The sequence below is a fragment of the Protopterus annectens genome, chromosome 6.part1, assembly GCF_019279795.1.
Source record: "Protopterus annectens isolate FY-2018-M chromosome 6.part1, PAN1.0, whole genome shotgun sequence".
Classification (NCBI taxonomy): domain Eukaryota; kingdom Metazoa; phylum Chordata; order Ceratodontiformes; family Protopteridae; genus Protopterus; species Protopterus annectens.
Genome location: NC_056738.1, coordinates 66,195,811 through 66,216,007, shown reverse-complemented (window position 1 = coordinate 66,216,007; position 20,197 = coordinate 66,195,811). Strand labels below are relative to the sequence as shown.

Sequence of the window (20,197 nt, the reverse complement as noted above, 5' to 3'; positions counted from 1 at the left end):
TTATTACTGTACTAACTTTTAACAGTAATCTAAAGGCAGTTCAAAATCAAAACTTACATTACACAGTCAGACGCTCGCATGAGAGTAGACGCACAACAGCAAGGAGGGACGAAGGCAGTTTAAAATATGGCGCCCGTAGTTGTAGGGCATCTATTAAAACTTTGAACAGGAAGTGAGGTATGGGGGAGGGGTGAGGCAGTACAGGGCAGGACTAATACCCAGGTTGTAAAATAGCCCAGGAAACAATCAATAAGGAGGAGAGAAAAAGGAAAGAACTAGCTAGAGAGTAAAAGATAGAAGGGAAGCAAAGAAAGGACAGACAGACACAAGGATTAAGTACAGATGGCACTTTCAGGAGAATGCTAGCCTCAGTTGCACTGATAGGATTGTATTAGAGGAAAAATACCTGTGTTGGAGAGTTGAAGTTAGCAGGTGTGTGGGGCTTGAAAGAGAAGAGAGGTGTTTACAAGCAGCAAGAGTAGGGCAAAGACCACGAGTAGAGGGCAGGAGAGTGGAGTGTAGCAAGAGAAAGGCAACAGACTATGGAGCAGGGCAGGACTGCAGGCAAGGTAAAGTGAGAGAGACAACAGGAGAGGTAGTCAAGAGTGAGGTATGAGGAACTAAAGTGGGTACAGAAAAGTGAGAGGAGTGGGGGTAGTTAAGGAGGAGAAAGATTGGGTCTGCTGGCGTCCTTTTATTCAGCACACGTTTAGACAACACTGTTTCTGCTGTAACACTATTTTGGAGACTAACAAGATGCTGTAGCTAAGAAGGGCTACTATATCAGGTACTAGTTAGGTACTAGGACACATACTTTATTGGGATTCAGTTATCTTATTTGGTAGCTGCAGGACCGATGGTCTTAATTAGCAGGGTTTCTGTTGGGTCCACACCACAGAGTTGCTTTTGTGGCCAGGTGATGTCGCAGGGTTAATGTCCGCTACCGCTATAAAGACAAGAGGAGGGGAGTCAGTTGTGAACAATATTCAGGCAAAAGTTTGAGGGAAAAAAAAATACCAGGGGTAAAAATACATAGGGTAGAAATACAGTAACAGAGAACAGTTAAATGTACACAGTTTCACTATAAGAGTGCTCTATATGCATTCATACTAAGAAATACAGCAGTATTTGTAGTTAAATTCAAAATAGTGCAAGTACAATAGTTAGCAGCACATCACAATATAGAGAAATACATTTGACAGTAAGTCAACAGAGCTAGTTATTGTTCCCAAAGGAAAAACATTTAAAAAGCAGACTAGACTGTTTTTATGTTAGCAAGGTGCTACAACTTCTTAGCTGCTAGAGAAATAGTTATTCTTCCCAAAAGAAAAACATGTAAAAAGCAGACTAGACTGTGTTAGCAAGGTGCTATAACATCTTAACGGCTACAGAAATACAGACTATAATACAGTTGTGCATGTGCACGCCGCTGGAGAAAACATCCGCAAAAAGCGGCTAACATGCAGATTAAGCTACTTTTGTGCTTGCAAGGTACAACTACCCTTAGCGACTACAGAATAAACAGGTTAAGGTACAGTTTTACAGCGTCGCCAGATGAAAACATCCAAAAGATTGGTAAATGCAGGGAGTAGAATATAGCCAGTGGTGTGCTCGTAAACATACGGAGCTATTGCTCTTTGCAACTAATAAAAACAGGCTTTAAAATGATCAACACTTCGCAGGAGAGCAAACTAGAGCTCTAGAGAGCCAACAGGTTAATGTTGCAGAGAGAATGTCACACCAGCAATGCCACAATGCACAGTCAGACACTCGCATGAGAGTAGACGCACAGCAGCAAGGAGGGACGAAGGCAGTTTAAAATATGGTGCCGTAGTTGTAGGGCATCTATTAAAACTTTGAACAGGAAGTTAGGTATGGGGGAGGGGTGAGGCAGTACAGGGCAGGACTAATATCCAGGTTGTAAAATAGCCCAGGAAACAATCAATAAGGAGGAGAGAAAAAAGGAAAGAACTAGCTAGAGAGTGAAAAGATAGAAGGGAAGCAAAGAAAGGACAGACAGACACAAGGATTAAGTACAGATGGCACTTTCAGGAGAATGCTAGCCTTAGTTGCACTGATAGGATTGTATTAGAGGAAAAATACCTGTGTTGGAGAGTTGAAGTTCGCAGGTGTGTGGGGCTTGAAAGAGAAGAGAGGTGTTTACAAGCAGCAAGAGTAGGGCAAAGACCATGAGTAGAGGGCAGGAGAGTGTAGTGTAGCAATTAGAAGGCAACAGACTATGGAGCAGGGCAGGACTGCAGGCAAGGTAAAGTGAGAGAGACAACAGGAGAGGTAGTCAAGAGTGAGGTATGGGGAACTAAAGTGGATTTAGAAAAGTGAGAGGAGTGGGGTAGTTAAGGAGGAGAAAGATTGGGGCTGCTGGCATCCTCTCATGCAGCACACGTGTAGAAAACACTGTTTTTGTTGTAACACTATTTTGGAGACTAACAAGATGCTGTAGCTAAGAAGGGCTACTATATCAGGTACTAGTTAGGTACTGGGACACATACTTTATTGGGATTCTGTTATCTTATTTGGTAGCTGCAGGACCGATGGTCGTAATTAGCAGGGTTTCTGTTGGGTCCACACCACAGACTTGCTTTTGTGGCCAGGTGATGTTGCAGGGTTAATGTCCACTAGGGTTCATTGGGATTCTGTTATCTTATTTGGTAGCTGCAGGACTGATGGTCGTAATTAGCCAGGTTTCTGTTGGGTCCACACCACAGAGTTGCTTTTGTGGTCAGGTGATGTTGCAGGGTTAATGTCTGCTAGGGTTTATTGGGATTCTGTTATCTTATTTGGTAGCTGCAGGACCGATGGTCGTAATTAGCCAGGTTTCTGTTGGGTCCACACCACAGAGTTGCTTTTGTGGTCAGGTGATGTCACAGGATTAATGTTCACTAGGGTTTTTTGGGATTCTGTTATCTTATTTGGTAGCTGCATGACCGATGGTCATAATAAGCAGGGTTTCTGTTGGGTCCACACCACAGAGTTGCTTTTGTGGCTAGGTGATGTTGCAGGGTTAATGTCCGCTAGGGATTACACAGTCAGACGCTCGCATGAGAGTAGACAGGCAGCAGCAAGGAAGGGATGAAGGCAGTTTAAAATATGGTGCCCGTAGTTGTAGGGCATCTATGAAAACTTATTCAACATGGACTATAGTCTTCCTATGGACTCTGTTGGAGTTTACTCCTACCCATTCTGGTGCATGAACTGCATTTTAATCAGCATGATAAAGAAACATATAGGTTTATAGGAGATTACTAGGCTAACAGCTTAAGAGCCCTTACAAGCCTAGCCAATATAATCAGATTTTATCCAACATATGACCCCTAGGGGCAAGACGATGGCATGGATTTGTGCCTATGCATTGAGTATCTTACAAATTGACCTTGTCCATAAATGACATAGGCACTCCCGCAGGTGTGAATTTCCAATTCTCCATCCATTGATCCAATCTGCATTTGAAGAGGGCCAGGGAAGGGCTCTGCTTAATGTGAATAGGAAGCCTGATCCAAATAATGGCAGTTTCTGTGACATATCTGTCTCCCAGTTAGTTTTGTTTGAGTCCCTGACTAAGTTTAAATTCCTAGATTGGGTGACCCTTGTGCTGTTTGACTAGCAGTTGTGTAGCACCTCCATCAGGCCTGCATTTGTGAGTGCCTTATAGGTCAAGCATAGATCACTCCTTAAAAGTCGTTAGGAGACAAAATAAAGGGATAGGGCTTTTAGTCTATCTGCATAGGACATTTTGTTTACACCCTGTATTGTTTTTGTGAAGAGCCTCTGAGGTCACTTTAGCTGCTTTAAGTGCCTAGTCAAGTACATTACAAATGGTGCATTGGTCTAATGAGGGCTGAGTACAGCTTGACTGTAATTTCCTTCGATCTGGTTGCCAATAACTTTACTTATACATTGTGCCACATAGAAGGACACATAGCGGTTAAAGTTCAGGCTACTATCTATCTGTGTACCCAGATCTGTCACCTCTAAGTCTACTCTTGGGTGTGTGCTATTGATGCTGTAATTTGCAGGGATATTTGCCTTACCAAAGTATATGATAATGCATTTTTTCACATTTAGTTTTACGCCATGATTCTGGCACCAATCATTTGTCTGGTCTAGACCACCCTGAAGGATTTCTACATTGATGGAGGATTCAATAATTGCCCCAAGCTTACAGTGGTCAGCAAACTTTGTCATCCAGAAGCCTTCCACATTAGTCTTGACTTCAGAGAAGTATATTCTAAACAGGAGTGGTCCTAGCACTGTGCCCTGTGGCACACTACTAGTAACTGGCCTCTTGCTGGATCTGGAGTCATCCCACTTGAACCATGTGTTTTGTCCTTGAGCCAAATAGCTATCCATCTGGTGATGTAGGGATCTATGCCTAGTTTTATGAGTATTATTTATAATACCTGAGTGGGAAATTGTGTCAACTGCCTTGACCAGGTTGAGGTAGGTGGTATGTACTGGTTTACCCTCATCCATGGTCTTAGTGACTTTCTCAAAGAAATCCACCAGATTCAGTAGGCATGACCTGTCCTTGACAAAGCCAAATTAGGTCAGGTCCAGTATTCAGAGGTTTCCTATATCTTTATCAGGACCATGATTATTCTTTCCACAGCCTTACATACAAGACTAGTCAAACTTATGGGTCTGTAATTTCCTGGGTCAGTAGGTGGTCCTCCTTTATGCAGAGGGATGACTGTTGCTGTCTTCCACACTACGGGGACAAAGCCAGTCCAGAGGCTGTGGTTAAATTGATATTCTAATAGGTCTGATAAGTCCTGATTTAAGGTTTTGAAGCGGTAATCTGGGATATCATCAGGCCCCACTGAAGCTGTGTTTTTAGTTTTAGAGAGTGCAGTGGCAAGCTGTTATTTGGTGATAATTGGTGGTGGAGTGGTGGACGATATTTTTGGGGAAGAATTGGGGGTGGTGGGGAGGTGAAACTTGAGCTCAATTATTTTTTTGCCAGCAGATTTGCTATATCTTCTGGCTGACTATAGGTGATGCCATATACAACTAATTCTGACAGTGTTGGGTGTTCCCCTTAAGACTGCAGACATAACTGAAAAATGCCTTATGGTTATCCTTAGCCATGGAGAGCACACCAACAGTGCTAGGTTATAATGTCTTCCACACATTTAGACCAGCTACTTCACAGGCAGAGACTAAAGGTGGAGGAATCTCTATTTACATCAAAAATAAATATACTTCAAGGCTGGTCAAACAGGACAATGCACTTGAGTTGCTCCATGTTCAAATCACCATAGGCAAAATCCAATACCACTTCCTTGTAAGTTATAGGTTCCCTCTATGATCCAGGAAACTCATACCATGTATTACCCTTATCAGAAACATTAACCATCCAACCCAATACCATATTCATGAGTGACTTTAATTACCCCACTATTAATTGGGAATCCTATATGACATCAAATGTGCATGCAGAGAGATTCCTGGATTTTGTAAACATAAACGTCCTGGACCAGATAGTCCATACATCAAGCAGGGGTACAACCATACTGGATCTAGTCCTCACTAATATGGGAGAGTGCTGCACACCCCCTACTGTAACGCCTTCCCTGGTAAGGTCAGATCACAAAATTGTCTCCTTTGAAATAAAAATAAAACCTGGACCCCCAGCTAAACCTGGAATATTCAGAAACTATTCTAAGGCTAACCTCCTACTATTGAGAACCTGGCAAAATTTCAAGCTCCTATAAACCCTGAAAACACTGTTGCCTATGCAGAACTGTTCATAGAAACCCTGTGCAAGCATGTTAATAGCTGCAGAGAGGCAGCTGTATCCACCAGGAAGAAGTACAGAACTAACTCAAAAAACAAGCCACCCTGGTGGAATCACAAAATCAATCAGCTGTATAACAAGAGGCAGAAAATCATGTCAAAAATTAGGAGGTGTAGCACCCAACAGGATAAAAGCCCTCTCATCAAACTACAGAAACAACTCAGAGGACAAATAAAGTCTATCAATGCCAAATGTGAGGTAAGTTTGGCCTTCCAGGCCAAGGACAACCACAAACCTCAAAGGCAATACACAACTGTGTGCAGAGCTCATTGTAAATGGATTGAAAAACAAACAAAACGGAGCCAAAGAATGACTGCAAAAACCTTTACTGGTGCTTCCTGGTACCTCAGCCACTGCCTTCAAGATCTTGTTATCTCAGCCACTGCCTTCAAGGTCTTAGTATCTCAGCCACTGCCTTCAAGGTCTTGAAAGCAGTGGCTGAGATACCAGGAAGCACCAGTAAAGGATTTTGCAGTCAAGCTTTGGCTCCGTTTTATTTGTTTTTTCAATTCATTTTGTGTGGTTTTGTTTTTTATGCTCATTGTAAATGGAGCCACCTATACTGAGCCAGAAGGCATAGCAAACCTCCTGGCCGATAAATTCAGCTCCAACTTTACCTCCCCCAACCTTCCTTTAGGAAATATCATCAAGTATAACTCCCCCTACTTTCACTAGGGAACAGGTCCTTAATGCTCTCTCTAAGACCAAGAACACTGCATCAGTGGGCCCAGACAATATCCCAGGATGCCTTCTAAATAGCATGAAACATGACCTATCAGGGCCTCTGGAATTACTATTTAACTGTAGCCTATAAACAGGTTTTGTGCCTCATGAATGGAGAAAGGCAACAGTCATCCCGCTGCACAAAGGTGGGCTATCTACAGACCCTGGAAACTACAGACCCATAAGTCTCACTAGTATGTAAAGCCATAGAAAGAATTATCATGGAGATGATCAACAGAAATATAGTAAACCTCCAGGCACTGAACCCAACCCAGTTTGGTTTTGTTAAAAGCAAATCTCGCCTACTCAACCTGGTGGCTTCTTTGAGAAGGTCACCAAAGCAATGGATGAGGGCAAAATCGTTCACACTGCCTACCTTGACTTGGCCAAGACATTTGACACAATACCTCACTTGAGCATTGTTGACAAACTCAAGAGGTTGGGTACAAACACATATGTCACCTGGTGGATAGCCAACTGGCTCATAGACTGGACCCAGGAAGTGAGACTTGGGAAGTCCACCTTTACAAAGAAGCTGGTCACAAGTGGAGTCCCTCAAGGATCAGTCCTTGGACCGCTCTTTTTGGCATTTACTTCTCAGAAGTCAAGGCCAAAGGAAGTGGTCTTTGGCTGACTAACTTTGTAGATAATTGCAAATTAGGAGCTGTCATTAAATCTAACACTGACACAAATGTTCTCCAGGAGGGGCTGACACAGACAAACAACTGGTGTCAGAGCCATGGACTAAAACTAAATGCCAAGAAATGCATAATAGTATCCTTTGGGAAGTCATCCATCCCTGTTAACTATCATATTGACAACACACCCCTTAGAGATGACCCTGTAGTCAGGGACTTAGGGACACACATAGATAGTAATCTAGCCTTTGACCATCATGTGTCTACAGTGGTGAGAAAATCCTTCTACGTTGCACAACTTATAAACAAAGGTATGGCATCTAAGTCCAAGGGAGACATTTTTCCACTGTATTTGGCATTCATCAGAACTATCATTAAGTACAATGTACCCTTTGGTATGTACCTAATCAGGCACATCCAACAATTGGAATGTCCACAGTGGTACCGCACTAAAGAATACAAGGCGCAAGTAAAATGTCCTATGCAGACCACCTCAAGGCCCTATCCTTGTATTCTGTCTCCTACAGGCTTTTGAGGGGAGAGCTATGCCTGGCATACAGGGTATTGTCAGACCCCACTCTGATGAACCATCTTCATATCCACAAAAAAAACAGCACCAGAATTACCTATTCTAAAGACTTAAAGCTTGCCTGTGATATAGATAAGACCTGCTGGAGAGATAGGTATGTATCCCAGAGACTACGCAGTCTATGGAACATGCTCCACAGCCATGTGAAGCAGAGTTCCTCCCTAACCCAATTCAAGTGCAACTTGGACAATTGGATGGGAAACCGGAAATTCATCCCTGGTTTGGCACATATGTCTCTAATGGATGCATGTAGCCTGTAAATGGTTCATCTCCCAGACCCATGCTTACACTTATCAAGGGTATCAAAACTTGCTAGAGATTTGGGACGCATGGCTAGTCTTAAAAAAGCCCTTGTGGTCGTTAGCTTAGTAAGCACCTATAAGCCAATGAACCTTAGCAGAATTTTTTTAACAACCCCCCCTCCCCAAAGATTTTTTTTTCTAACACCACCTCCTCTATGACAATTGTTTTTAGTAATAATCATGAGATGCAACAAAATAATGGCCAGTAAGGAGCAAGCTGGGAGCAGTGATCAAATCCCCAAAGGACTCAGCCATCCTACAGGATGGCTTGTCCAAAACAAATAACTAGGGCAAGAACCATGGAGTGAAGCTAAATGTCAAAACTGCATTATCATCTACTTTGGAAAGTTGGGTATGACAGTGACAACACACCCCTAGGAGATGACTCAGTAGTTTGGGATTTGATAACTTATGTGGACAGTTGACCCCAAATTCTATTAGGAACAGATCAAGATGAAGCAAACTTGTGAACCTTCTGCAAAAACAGGAGCAGTTTCAACTTGGTTTTACAAATACAGTGTCCAGAGAGACAGAAAGTAAAACTGCAGCCTATTTCATGCAAATGCACACTACTCATGTAAAGGCAGACTATAAGCTAAGGAAGTAATATGAGAGTAACTCGCAGACCAAACATATTAAGCAAATACAAGAACATTCTGTAAAACTGGAGATAGTTTCAAACCTGTTTCATACAATATTCCAATTTATTTCATACAAATGCACTAGCCGATGATGCCCTACTTTAAAGTGAGCACCAGTTATTTCATCAACAACACAGCTAGCCATCCTTCCCAAGGAAAAAAAAACATAAATATTCAAATTTATGTTGCACAAATGCACACTAACCAGCCCTTAATACCAGACTTTAAGCTGAGCAATTAAGTTCCCATAGCAAAGCTAGCCACCCTGACCCAAAAAAAATCACTTTATTTCACACAAATGCATACTAGACAGCCTTTAAAATAATGTAAAAAGGACAAAGTTACTGTCAACCCCGCCCCCCAGAAAAAAACATAAATATTCAGCTTTATTGACAGAAATGCACCTTAAGGGTGAAATTTAAACCAACTTAAGTGAAAAGAGCAAGTTACCTTTCATTCACAGCACGGCTGGCCACCCCCCCCCCCCCAAAAAATGACTAAAATATTCTAATTCATTAGCAAATTTATTCTCTTGCCAGCTTTAATGGCAGAATTTAAGCTGAGCAAATGAAAGGACAAGTTACTTAAACCCACAGCCCAGCTAGCTACCTCTCACCCCAGCAAAACAAAAAGAGGGCAGAAGAGAACAATGAAGACAAAGAACATAAATATCCAGTTTCAAAATATTTACACACACACACACACACACACACACACACACACACACACACACACACACACACACACTAGCCTACTCACCACTTCCCCATCTAGAAAAAAAGAAAGAAAATCTAGTTATATTCACATAAAAAAAATGCTTTACCTTCAGTATGGAAGTCCACAGTGCCCTGGCTGATTCACTTGCTGTCATTAATCTAGTACACCTGGTTCAATTAAAAACATTTTTAGGACCATGCATACATGCATGTGCTCTTTGATTCACCTTCCTGATTGTATTAAATTATATTTCTTGTATAATACAGCACCACTTGTTAGTGTGTTTTAAATTTGCAGTTTTGAACATTTTCCATTAAGCAACGAAACAGGACACAATCAGGACAGCAACATTCCCAACCCCCTCCCCCTTAAAGTACAACACAGTATTAGCAATCCATCTACATGATGTGGGAGTAGAACCCACAGCCTTCTCCATTAAAAACAAGTATACTACCTGTTATGGTAAGACCATTTATGAAACAAAAACAGGTGTACATTGAAAACAGACTTAGCTTCCCTTGAAGATCACAGTTCCTTGCAAATGCGGTGAAACTTAATTCCTTGAAAATGCACCAAAATTCATTTTTTTACTACTTTGGTAGTTGGCATAGAGGATTCAAGCTCTTGTTTCCTGTAACCAATGTACAGAGTATGAGCCTGAGGAAATTTACTAACCTGCCTTGCTTTCAACTGTCCAGATTTCACAGTATGTTCAGATTTTTGCCTCACATTTTGGTCTGTTTCTCTTAAAATTAGTGGTTTTCTGATAAATCACGGAGGATTGAAGTTTCTAAATAATGGCATACATTTGGGTTTTGGACTTCATATTGTTCATAAAATGCATGTTTTTTGTCCCCACATTATCTTCGGCTTTGTCCAGATGTCCAGATTTGAGAGGTATATTAAACTCCCCCACACAAACAAACGTTTTGTATTTAAATTCTGCACAAAATATGGAATGTGGAAAACACACACACACACACACACACACACACACACACACACACACACACACACACACACACACACACACACACACACACACACACACACACACACGTCTTGTATTTCAATCCCTCAAGGAATGCAGAAAAGGAGTATGCAACAAGTGTGTGTATGCATCAATGCATGCAGAGATGCACAGACAGAAGGCATTCTTAAAGAACACCCTTAAATGATCTAGCTCTGGTTTTAGTTTAAGCTTTTTGCATTTTAAACATGAAAAGCTTGTAAAAGGCAAGGCTGCACCCCCTCACTGTTTGCAACCGGGGCAGACCACACCCTCTACCCCTGGTTTAGTATGTAGTATTCCAAACAATATTTGGCATGTTATTAAATGAATTCTGGGTGATTATTTGAATTCCTTTCAAGGATGTAGCATTAGAGATCAGGGTCAAATCATCAGCATATTGTGCTAGAATAATGCCAGTCACTGATTTGTAATTGTCAGTAATGAAGCCATTAAAGAGTACAGGATCCACAATTTACTCTTTGTAGTCCTACAGTGATTTCCGTGAAGGTGAAAGAAAAGTTATGCCATTGAACAGGCTGTGTGCTTTGTCTGTGAGTATCTTTCTTACTTTACCTTTTCTCAGATCATCAGTCTTTCTTTCTAACATGCCCTTAACCATCTCCATTCCTCACCTGGACACAGGTAAAAAAGGAAAGTCATACACTTCTTGCTGTAACCTAATTTTCACTCTTACCTCCTTCCAACTTCCCTTGTATATACATTTGTCAAAGTAAACTTTATTGTCATTCAGACCCACACACAGTGCGAGTTAACCAAAATTACGTTGCTTCGGTTCCAAGTGCATATATCACATACAACTACAGAAAATAACAAGGACATATTAGAGTACAGTAACATATACATATACTAAACAACACTGACAGGATCTGAGATACCTATATAACACTGGGGGTAGCAGCCTTCATCAAATATTGCACATGTGGAAAAGCAATTATTGCACAGAGTATACAGAATATACTGAATAGCACAAGTATATTGTATGGGATGTTCAGTTACTACTGACTGTACTTTTAAAACAGCTTGATGTAAGTATTGCACAAGAAGATAGCTGCACTACTGATTGTTGCGGTCACCAGCTATTAATATTTTGTAGAGTTCAACAGTCTGATAGCATGTGGGAAGAAGCTCCTACTAAACCTGGAGGACTTACAGTGCATACTACGGTATCATCTTCCTGAAGAAAAGCAGGAGAACAGTCAATGTGCAGTGTGAGTGTGGTCTCTCATTATTTTTCTGGCTCTGCCAATATATCGTGCTACGTATAGGGCCTGCAGAGCTGGAAGTGGGGATCCAATGATATTCTCCGCTACCTTCACTACCTTCTATAGGGCCTTTCAGTCTGAAGCTTTGCAGTTCCCAAACCAGACTGTGAGATTACTAGTCAAGGTGCTTTCAATGGTACCCCTATAGAATGTTTTGCCTCCTTTATACCTCTGTTGAGATTAGCTCTGGACACCCTGAGTGCATCTTTTTTATTTGCTTTGTATGCAGCATTCCTTGCATTCAGGAGCTTGTCAGCCATGGTTTCTGGTTTGCCCATGTGGTGAAGCTTTTAGTGAATGTGGCATCATCCACACATTTTGTGATGTAGACTATCACTGACTCCGTGTACTCTTCAAGGTCTACTTGGTGGTTTACTGTAGCTGCCTCCTTGAACACATCCCAGTTGGTGCTTTTGAAGCAGTCCTGTATTGCTGAGATTGCACCCTCTGGCCAAACCTTTACTATTTTCTTAGATGGCTTCCTTCTATTTAGCAGTGGTTTGTATGCAGGGACAAGTGTAATGGCCAGGTGATCTGAACTACCCTGGTGCGTATGGGGCATTGCCTTGTAAGCTAAACATTGGTGAAGATCATGTACAGTATGTTCTTTCCCCTTATTGCAAATTCCACATTCTGGTAGAATCTGGGTAGTACTGGTTTCAGGTTGACTTTGTTGAAGTCACCTACTGATATGTAAGCAAACTCCGGGTTCTTGTTCTGAGTATCATTTATGAACTAGTAAAGTGTAGCTAGCTATCTTTGATATTGGCAATTGGAGAGATGTACACAGCTGTAATGCTCACAGCACTAAACTCCCTTGGGTGGTAGAAGGGTCTGCATTTTAGCGACACAGACTCAATGTTCTCTGAGTAGTGGGTCTTAACTAGTTCGCAGTTGTTGCACCAGTTATTGTTTACATAAATACAGATGTCCCCTTCTCTGGCTTTACCACTGAGAGCCTGGTCCCTGTCAGCTCAGAATAATGTCATCCCTTCCACATGGACTGCACTGTCATTAATATTAGTGTTCAACCATATCTCAGTGAATACAACCAAACAACAGTTTCTCATCTTACTCTGTGTGAAGAGTTCCAGCCTTAAGTGATCCATCTTGTTATCCAGAGACCGAACATTAGCTAGCAGCATAGATGGAAGTGCAGGCCTGTGGAAGTTGACTTGGCTTTAAGTCTTGCAGTTATAATATCCCTAGAACCCTATTTCCTTGTTCTGTCACATCCCCTTCTTTTAATACGCATCCTCTGAATTCTGGGGGACATGTTTTCTCCATCAAAGCACTTATGGCCATGTTGTAATATGATTCCCAGTTTGGTTAGTTCCTGGAGTGTGTTAGGCCTTATAGGCCTCACTAACAGCAACTCATCAAACACACAGCACAGCAGACTAAGAGATCAAATTTCCAGGAGCATATCAGCAGTATAAGTTAGCATTCCTTCAGTTTTTGTTCCCAAGTCTGCAATATATATATATATATATATATATATATATATATATATATATATATATATATGAGGCATATATGACTGTATGGGTTCCTATTGCAAGACCGAAGACGCATTCTTTCAAATGTGTTTTGGTCTACATAAAAGACTGAAAAGGCAAAATATTGAAGCAGCTTTAAGCAAATTCTTTCCATGGGAAAGAATTTGCTTGGCCACTTTGTTACTTTTCCATTTTTGGCACTGTAGTGTGGTCGCGGAGTTGGTATATTTAAGTAGGGGAGGTGTGGCGGGGGGGGGCGAAGGCCCCCACTTAATGTAATGTTTTGAAGTGTTTTCTTTTTTTTTTTTGTTAGAACGGCGATTTGTGTGTGTGTATGTGTGTGTGTGTGTGTCTGCACGTTTATATGGAAGTAGGGAGGACATGAAAGTGCATGTATATCTAAGGTGGTTGATGTTACTTCTCTGATCATTCATCTGTCTTAGTTCCCTATATCAGTTAATGTGGATTCTTGTTTCTAGACTGGATCTGGCTTATTGGTGCACTTGTATACTGTATATGTATATTGTACGTGAAGGAACCATCCTTCTTCAACACTCTGTATTATAAGCTGTAGACAAAGCCCTACATACGACTTGTTGTTTAATTGACTTTTATGTCACACTGTTTGTCTTATGCTGATTTTATTACACTACTATTTATGTTTGAACGTTTCTCTTTGGGCCTCCACTGAAAAGTGGAAAAAAGACTCAGTCAGACTATCCCAGTTACCAAATGCAGTAAATAAGATAATAATCCAAGAAAGAATGTTCCCCAGTAGGCAAACAATCCCCGTTGTAAAATGTAGGCAAAAGAGCAGAAAACAGCAAAGGTAAACTGAAGCACGACTTATATCACCATTCAGTAAAATAAAATCAAAAAATAAATAATAAATAAAAATGAAAATAAATGTGATTTTATTTTACTGAATGGTGATACAAGTCATGCTTCAGTTTACCATTGCTGTTTTCTGCAGTAAATAAGATAAGATGTCAGGAAGGAAAGGGAGGAGCCATGACCAGCATTACTTTTGGTAGTCCTATGTACCCTGGGGCCTGGTGTATGTGCATGCTTGAATACTATGTATGCTGCCATGAAATCCATTCTGCTCATACATGCATGATAGCACATTACTTCACATTCCTTCAGACATCTAGGGCAAGACCCTGGTCTCCAGCAAAAGTTACTTCTGTGGTAACTTCCTCTCCCCCAGTGGAAGGCAAACTCACTAATGGTAACTCATCCAAATTCTATATGTGTGGCCCTCCAACTCTGAGTTCTATTTAGGCAGAGGCCATCAACATTACAGTCTGCAACAATGCCATAGAAGCAACAGGCCAGGCATCTTTGGGGAATTCCTGAATGACATTAGTGCCACAGGCAAATAAATAAATAACAGATGCTTTGATTGTGCATTTCCTTAGACCTCTGTGTAGTATGTATGTCAGATATACCTTCAGTATTGTTATTGGGATTTGCAGTAATATTTGAGGTTTTTCCAGTTAGTCCATAGTATGATCACAGAATGCAATGGTAATCTAGCTCTCAAAAAAAAAAAAAAAAAAAAAAAAAATCTAAGACTACCCTAGATTTCATCTTCCATGAACCAGAGGATACTTCCCTTCAAAATGAGAACACTGTCAAAAGTCTTGTTATAAGTAGGTGTTACTTCAGTTTTATGTCATGCTGCTTTGATTGGGAACAAACTGGTCATTCTTTTACACACCCAACCTTTCACCAATCATTTAAAATGGTTATTTACCCTGCTGCAGGAGAGAGCTTGATGGTGTCCCTACCTCAGTGTTTCAGACACAGCTCAAATAAGGTGACAGCAGATATAACTGCTGATATAAGATGAGTCATTTCAGACTTCTAGAATATGAAGGCAAGGGAAGTAAGGGCAGAGTACATGCATAAGGACTAAGAATGTTCCCCAGTAGGCAAACAATCCCCGTTGTAAAATGTAGGCAAAAGAGCAGAAAACAGCAAAGGTAAACTGAAGCACGACTTATATCACCATTCAGTAAAATAAAATAAAAAAATAAATAATAAATAAAAATGAAAATAAATGTGATTTTATTTTACTGAATGGTGATACAAGTCGTGCTTCAGTTTACCATTGCTGTTTTCTGCAGTAAATAAGATAAGATGTCAGGAAGGAAAGGGAGGTGCCATGACCAGCATTACTTTTGGTAGTCCTATGTACCCTGGGGCCTGGTGTATGTGCATGCTTGAATACTATGCATGCTGCCATGAAATCCATTCTGCTCATACATGCATGATAGCACATTACTTCACATTCCTTCAGACATCTAGGGCAAGACCCTGGTCTCCAGCAAAAGTTACTTCTGTGGTAACTTCCTCTCCCCCAGTGGAAGGCAAACTCACTAATGGCAACTCATCCAAATTCTATATGTGTGGCCCTCCAACTCTGAGTTCTATTTAGGCAGAGGCCATCAACATTACAGTCTGCAACAATGCCATAGAAGCAACAGGCCAGGCATCTTTGGGGAATTCCTGAATGACATTAGTGCCACAGGCAAATAAATAAATAACAGATGCTTTGATTGTGCATTTCCTTAGACCACTGTGTAGTATGTATGTCAGATATACCTTCAGTATTGTTATTGGGATTTGCAGTAATATTTGAGGTTTTTCCAGTTAGTCCATAGTATGATTATAGAATGCAATGGTAATCTAGCTCTCAAAAAAAAAAAAAAAAAAAAAAAAAAAAATCTAAGATTACCCTAGATTTCATCTTCCATGAACCAGAGGATACTTCCCTTCAAAATGAGAACACTGTCAAAAGTCTTGCTATAAGTAGGTGTTACTTCAGTTTTATGTCATGCTGCTTTGATTGGGAACAAACTGGTCATTCTTTTACACACCCAACCTTTCACCAATCATTTAAAATGGTTATTAACCCTGCTGCAGGAGAGAGCTTGATGGTGTCCCTACCTCAGTGTTTCAGACACAGCTCAAATAAGGTGACAGCAGATATAACTGCTGATATAAGATGAGTCATTTCAGACTTCTAGAATATGAAGGCAAGGGAAGTAAGGGCAGAGTACATGCATAAGGACTATTCACTTTTGTAAAGGCTCAATAAACATTTCTACTCCCATTATGAAATACATGTGTCAAAATGCATGTTTTTATAATAAATAAATATGTATACATACATATATATGTGTGTGTGTGTGTGTGTGTGTGTGTTTATATATATATATATATATATATATATATATATATATATATATATATATATATATTTATATATATATATATATATGAGTCCACTATGTAATCTTGAAATACTGAAATCCTGAATTTCAGTATTTCGAAATCACATAGCCGAAAACTCAAAGTTCCGAAAATGGCAGAAGTGCGAAATTCAAAATCCTGAAGCACGGAGATGTTGAATTTCACTTCCGCTGGTGTGGTGTGTGGATGGATGGGTGGAAGTTTAGGTAAGTATGTATGTGTAAGTGTGCTGGTTAGGGGCTTTAGTGTGTGTAAGTGTGTGTTGCGACTGTGATGTGTATGTGTGAGGGACTGTAAAATGTGTGGGTGTGAGTTTCCTTTGTGTGTCTGTTTGTGCGATCTCCGAGTTAGAATATATAAGTAGGGGTGGTGGGGGGCACGACCCCCACATGGCGGGGTGCAGGGGGGCTTGGCCCCATGCTTATCTGTAGTGTAGTATTATTTATTTGATTGTGGGGGGGGGGAGTTGTGTGTATGCTTATGTGTGTGCTGTATTGTTTGTTTGTGTCTTTCGGCTTTTCCCGGTTTTGGGGTTGCCACATCGGAGCTCTGGTCCACTCATGATTGGTAGTTGATTTTTACGTGCCGGGTTACCAGCCCTGACGCACAACCTTCAACGAAGGTACGCCCATTCACACATGTCTCTACGCAGAAGACGCTTTAGCTGAGAATGGAACCGGACAGCGTCTTACTGTAAGGCGACAACGTATGTGTAGCGTATATTCGTGATTTTGAATTTTGCTGTTATGCGGTTTTGGAAATGTGTTTTGTAGTTGGGTTTTCGGCTATGTAATTTCAAAATACTGAAATTCGGGATTTCAGTATTTTGAGATTACATAGTGGACCCATATATATATATATATATATATATATATATATATATATATATAGATAGATATATATGTATATACACACACACACACACACACACACACACACACACACACACACACACACACACACACACACACACACACACACACACACACACACACACACACACACACACACACACACAATACTTTTGGTCAGTAATAATAATAACACCATTATAAGTTTTCACATATTTACACTTATTTTTTTGTTTACAGCATTGATATTGCAGAACTTCGATCTGACAGTTTTCATAACTTTAGTGTCTGCATCATATGGCTAGCATCAGAGTGTTACCATTTAGTCTAGTTTTGTCACTAGAAAGCATGGTAAAAAAGGAACATAGTTGACAATAATACATCTTAAAATATTGGGTGATTTATAAAATGTATTATTCTGTCATAATTACAAAAAAAAACTCATATGAATGAGACGACATGCACCTTATAGCATGATTCTGTCAGATTATCCTTTTAAACAGAAAATAGTTGTAGCATTTCTATTCCTCTGTATGGTCTTTGTTTTCTTGATTTTTTAATGGCATAAGTCATCAATTAATTAATGACGCAAATCATTATTAAATACGATTGTTCTATTCATTTCTTTAACTTTGTTTGGTTGTGTTTGAGGTATAATTAAGGAAGGCTAAGACTTTAGCTACTAAGAAGCTTCCTCCTGCATTCTTGGTTTGAGTTCCTCAGTCTCTCTGTGAAAAATATGACCCCCCCCCCCCCCCGCTGAAATACCATAACCTAGGACACACTTAAAAATTAACACATTCCTAATAGCGAAATCAACACTCTCATACTGATGTTTTCTTCGCAGTATGGCAAAAGAAGATGACATTTTACATTATACCAGGCCGCCTTGTTAAGGAAATAGAAAATGGAATATACTGAGGCAGATGCTATTAATGGAAACAGCAGGTTGTTTCTTAACCCATACTGTGACACAGAAAAGAAGTAATGCAGCATTTTAGAGAACATGGACTAGCACCTGCTTATCTGCTTAAGGGTTGTACTAAAATAAATGTGATAATATGCAACTGTTTACTGGCAAATTGATAATTCATATCTTTTCAGAAGTGGTAAAACTAATGGTCTATTGTATGCTACATGCAGCTGCTTAAGGCAATATAACTAAAATGTGAAGTAACAGATTTATTTTTCTATATAGCAGAAGAAAGACTGACATATACATGATGACACTTGTTTCTACTACACACACACATGTATGTCTGAAAGTGTGTAACAGACAAAAGTAATCATCCCTACAGATGGGATATAAATTTAAAAGCAGATTTCAATCTGTCAGTTTTACATCAAGTTCAACTTACCTGGAAGAAGTAAGAGTGGTATGGATTCTCTTTGTTTTCCTCTTCCATATACAGTCCTCCAACAACATAAATCTGGTTCTGTTTCGTGACCACACTATTGTGATTCCTAGGGATTTGCTCTGCTAAGGCTACTAGGTAGCATTCATTCTCTGAAGGATCATATGCCACAGCTGCTGTGTCATTGATTAAAAGGATGAAGTCTTTGACAAACATACCATGCCTTGGAATGTCATTCAGGTATCCAGGGAGCAGATCTTCATCTCCAACATCACCATTAACCACGCCTTCACTGGAGCCTCCTTGTTTTTTGGTAGACTCTGGCAGTTTCCCTGCAAATGCCTCTTTAATAACTTGAACTTTTTTTATGAGGTCAGAGTTACTTCTGATTAAGTCATGTTTTTCAACAGTCTCCTTGATGTATTTTTCTGACATAAGACGGAAACGGATACAGTCAAAGACCTCACCCAGGCTCTTCACTCTGTTTTCTTTATCTGTTTTAGCCCATCTTATTACAGCCTCAAACACAGCTTCCTCTTTCTCTACATTTATGGTATCACTTCCAATAATGGATATCAGTTCGTGTGGGGCTAACTGTAAGAAATCCTCTTCTTTAGAGACCTGTTCAAAGCGATCACACACATAATCACGAGCTGTTACCGCAAGCCTTGGACAATCGAGAAGAAGACCCAATCTGAAGATGGCAAGGCAGTTATTGAGAGCTAACTTTCTCTGGAGATAGGTCACACACACAGTGAACACAGAGGGGATCTGAAAACGACTAGCCACAGCAAATATATCCTGAACATTTTCATCGTTTAGTTCTATTTCAGCAGAGTAAAGGTATCTAATAATCAAACTCATGACATTTGGGTCAACATTGTCTATGACCATCTCGCTCTTCTTGTCTTCACTTTTCTCTGCAAAAAAGTGTTCACGGAAATAAGGGCTGCAGGCAGACAGGATCAATTTATGACAAGGAAAGCTTTTGTCACCAACTTTTAGTGTGCAGTCCACAAACCTTTTCTCATCTAGCAGTTCCTTCAGCCCATCCTGAAGCAGGGTGGACTGGTAAAGGCGCAGCTCATCAGTCAGTTCTTTTGGGGTATCCATGCTGTAAGGAAAAGAGGTGCTGGAAATGATGGAAGAGGCTGTAGTTGTTCTCAGCACAGAAGTCAGCCTGGAAAAAGGGCAGATCAGTGTGTTCTGCCTAGCATGAGCCCTTTGCAATTTAATCCTGCATGCTAAATATAGATACAGACCCTACATGCTGGAATTCAGGATAACCAATTTGGAAAGAAGACGTATTCTAGCAGCTGTCACCGAATGAAAGAAGCAACTGCTACTTTTAACCTTAGAAGAAAAGGCTATAAGCAGTCCTAAACTTAGCAAGCGAAGTAGGTAATTCTTATAAAAAGTAAGGCCTACTCTTTGCTTAGGTTAAAATGAAACTAGTACAAAGCAAATTAAACCTGAAACAAAAGAATGTTAAATAAATAGTTGGAAACAAG

General features: G+C 40.3%; 1 protein-coding gene across 1 annotated transcript in view; it reads right to left on the bottom strand.

Moving 5' to 3' along the window:
• The window catches only part of KLHL41 (kelch like family member 41), a 177,433-nt gene extending 157,547 nt beyond the window's left edge, over positions 1 to 19,886 (bottom strand). Inside the window, exon 1 of the mRNA XM_044075489.1 lies at positions 18,690 to 19,886. Coding sequence (XP_043931424.1) covers positions 18,690 to 19,799 — 1,110 coding nt within the window. The 5' untranslated portion in view covers positions 19,800 to 19,886. The remainder of the gene's footprint in view (positions 1 to 18,689) is intronic.
• Positions 19,887 to 20,197: the final 311 nt, after the last annotated feature.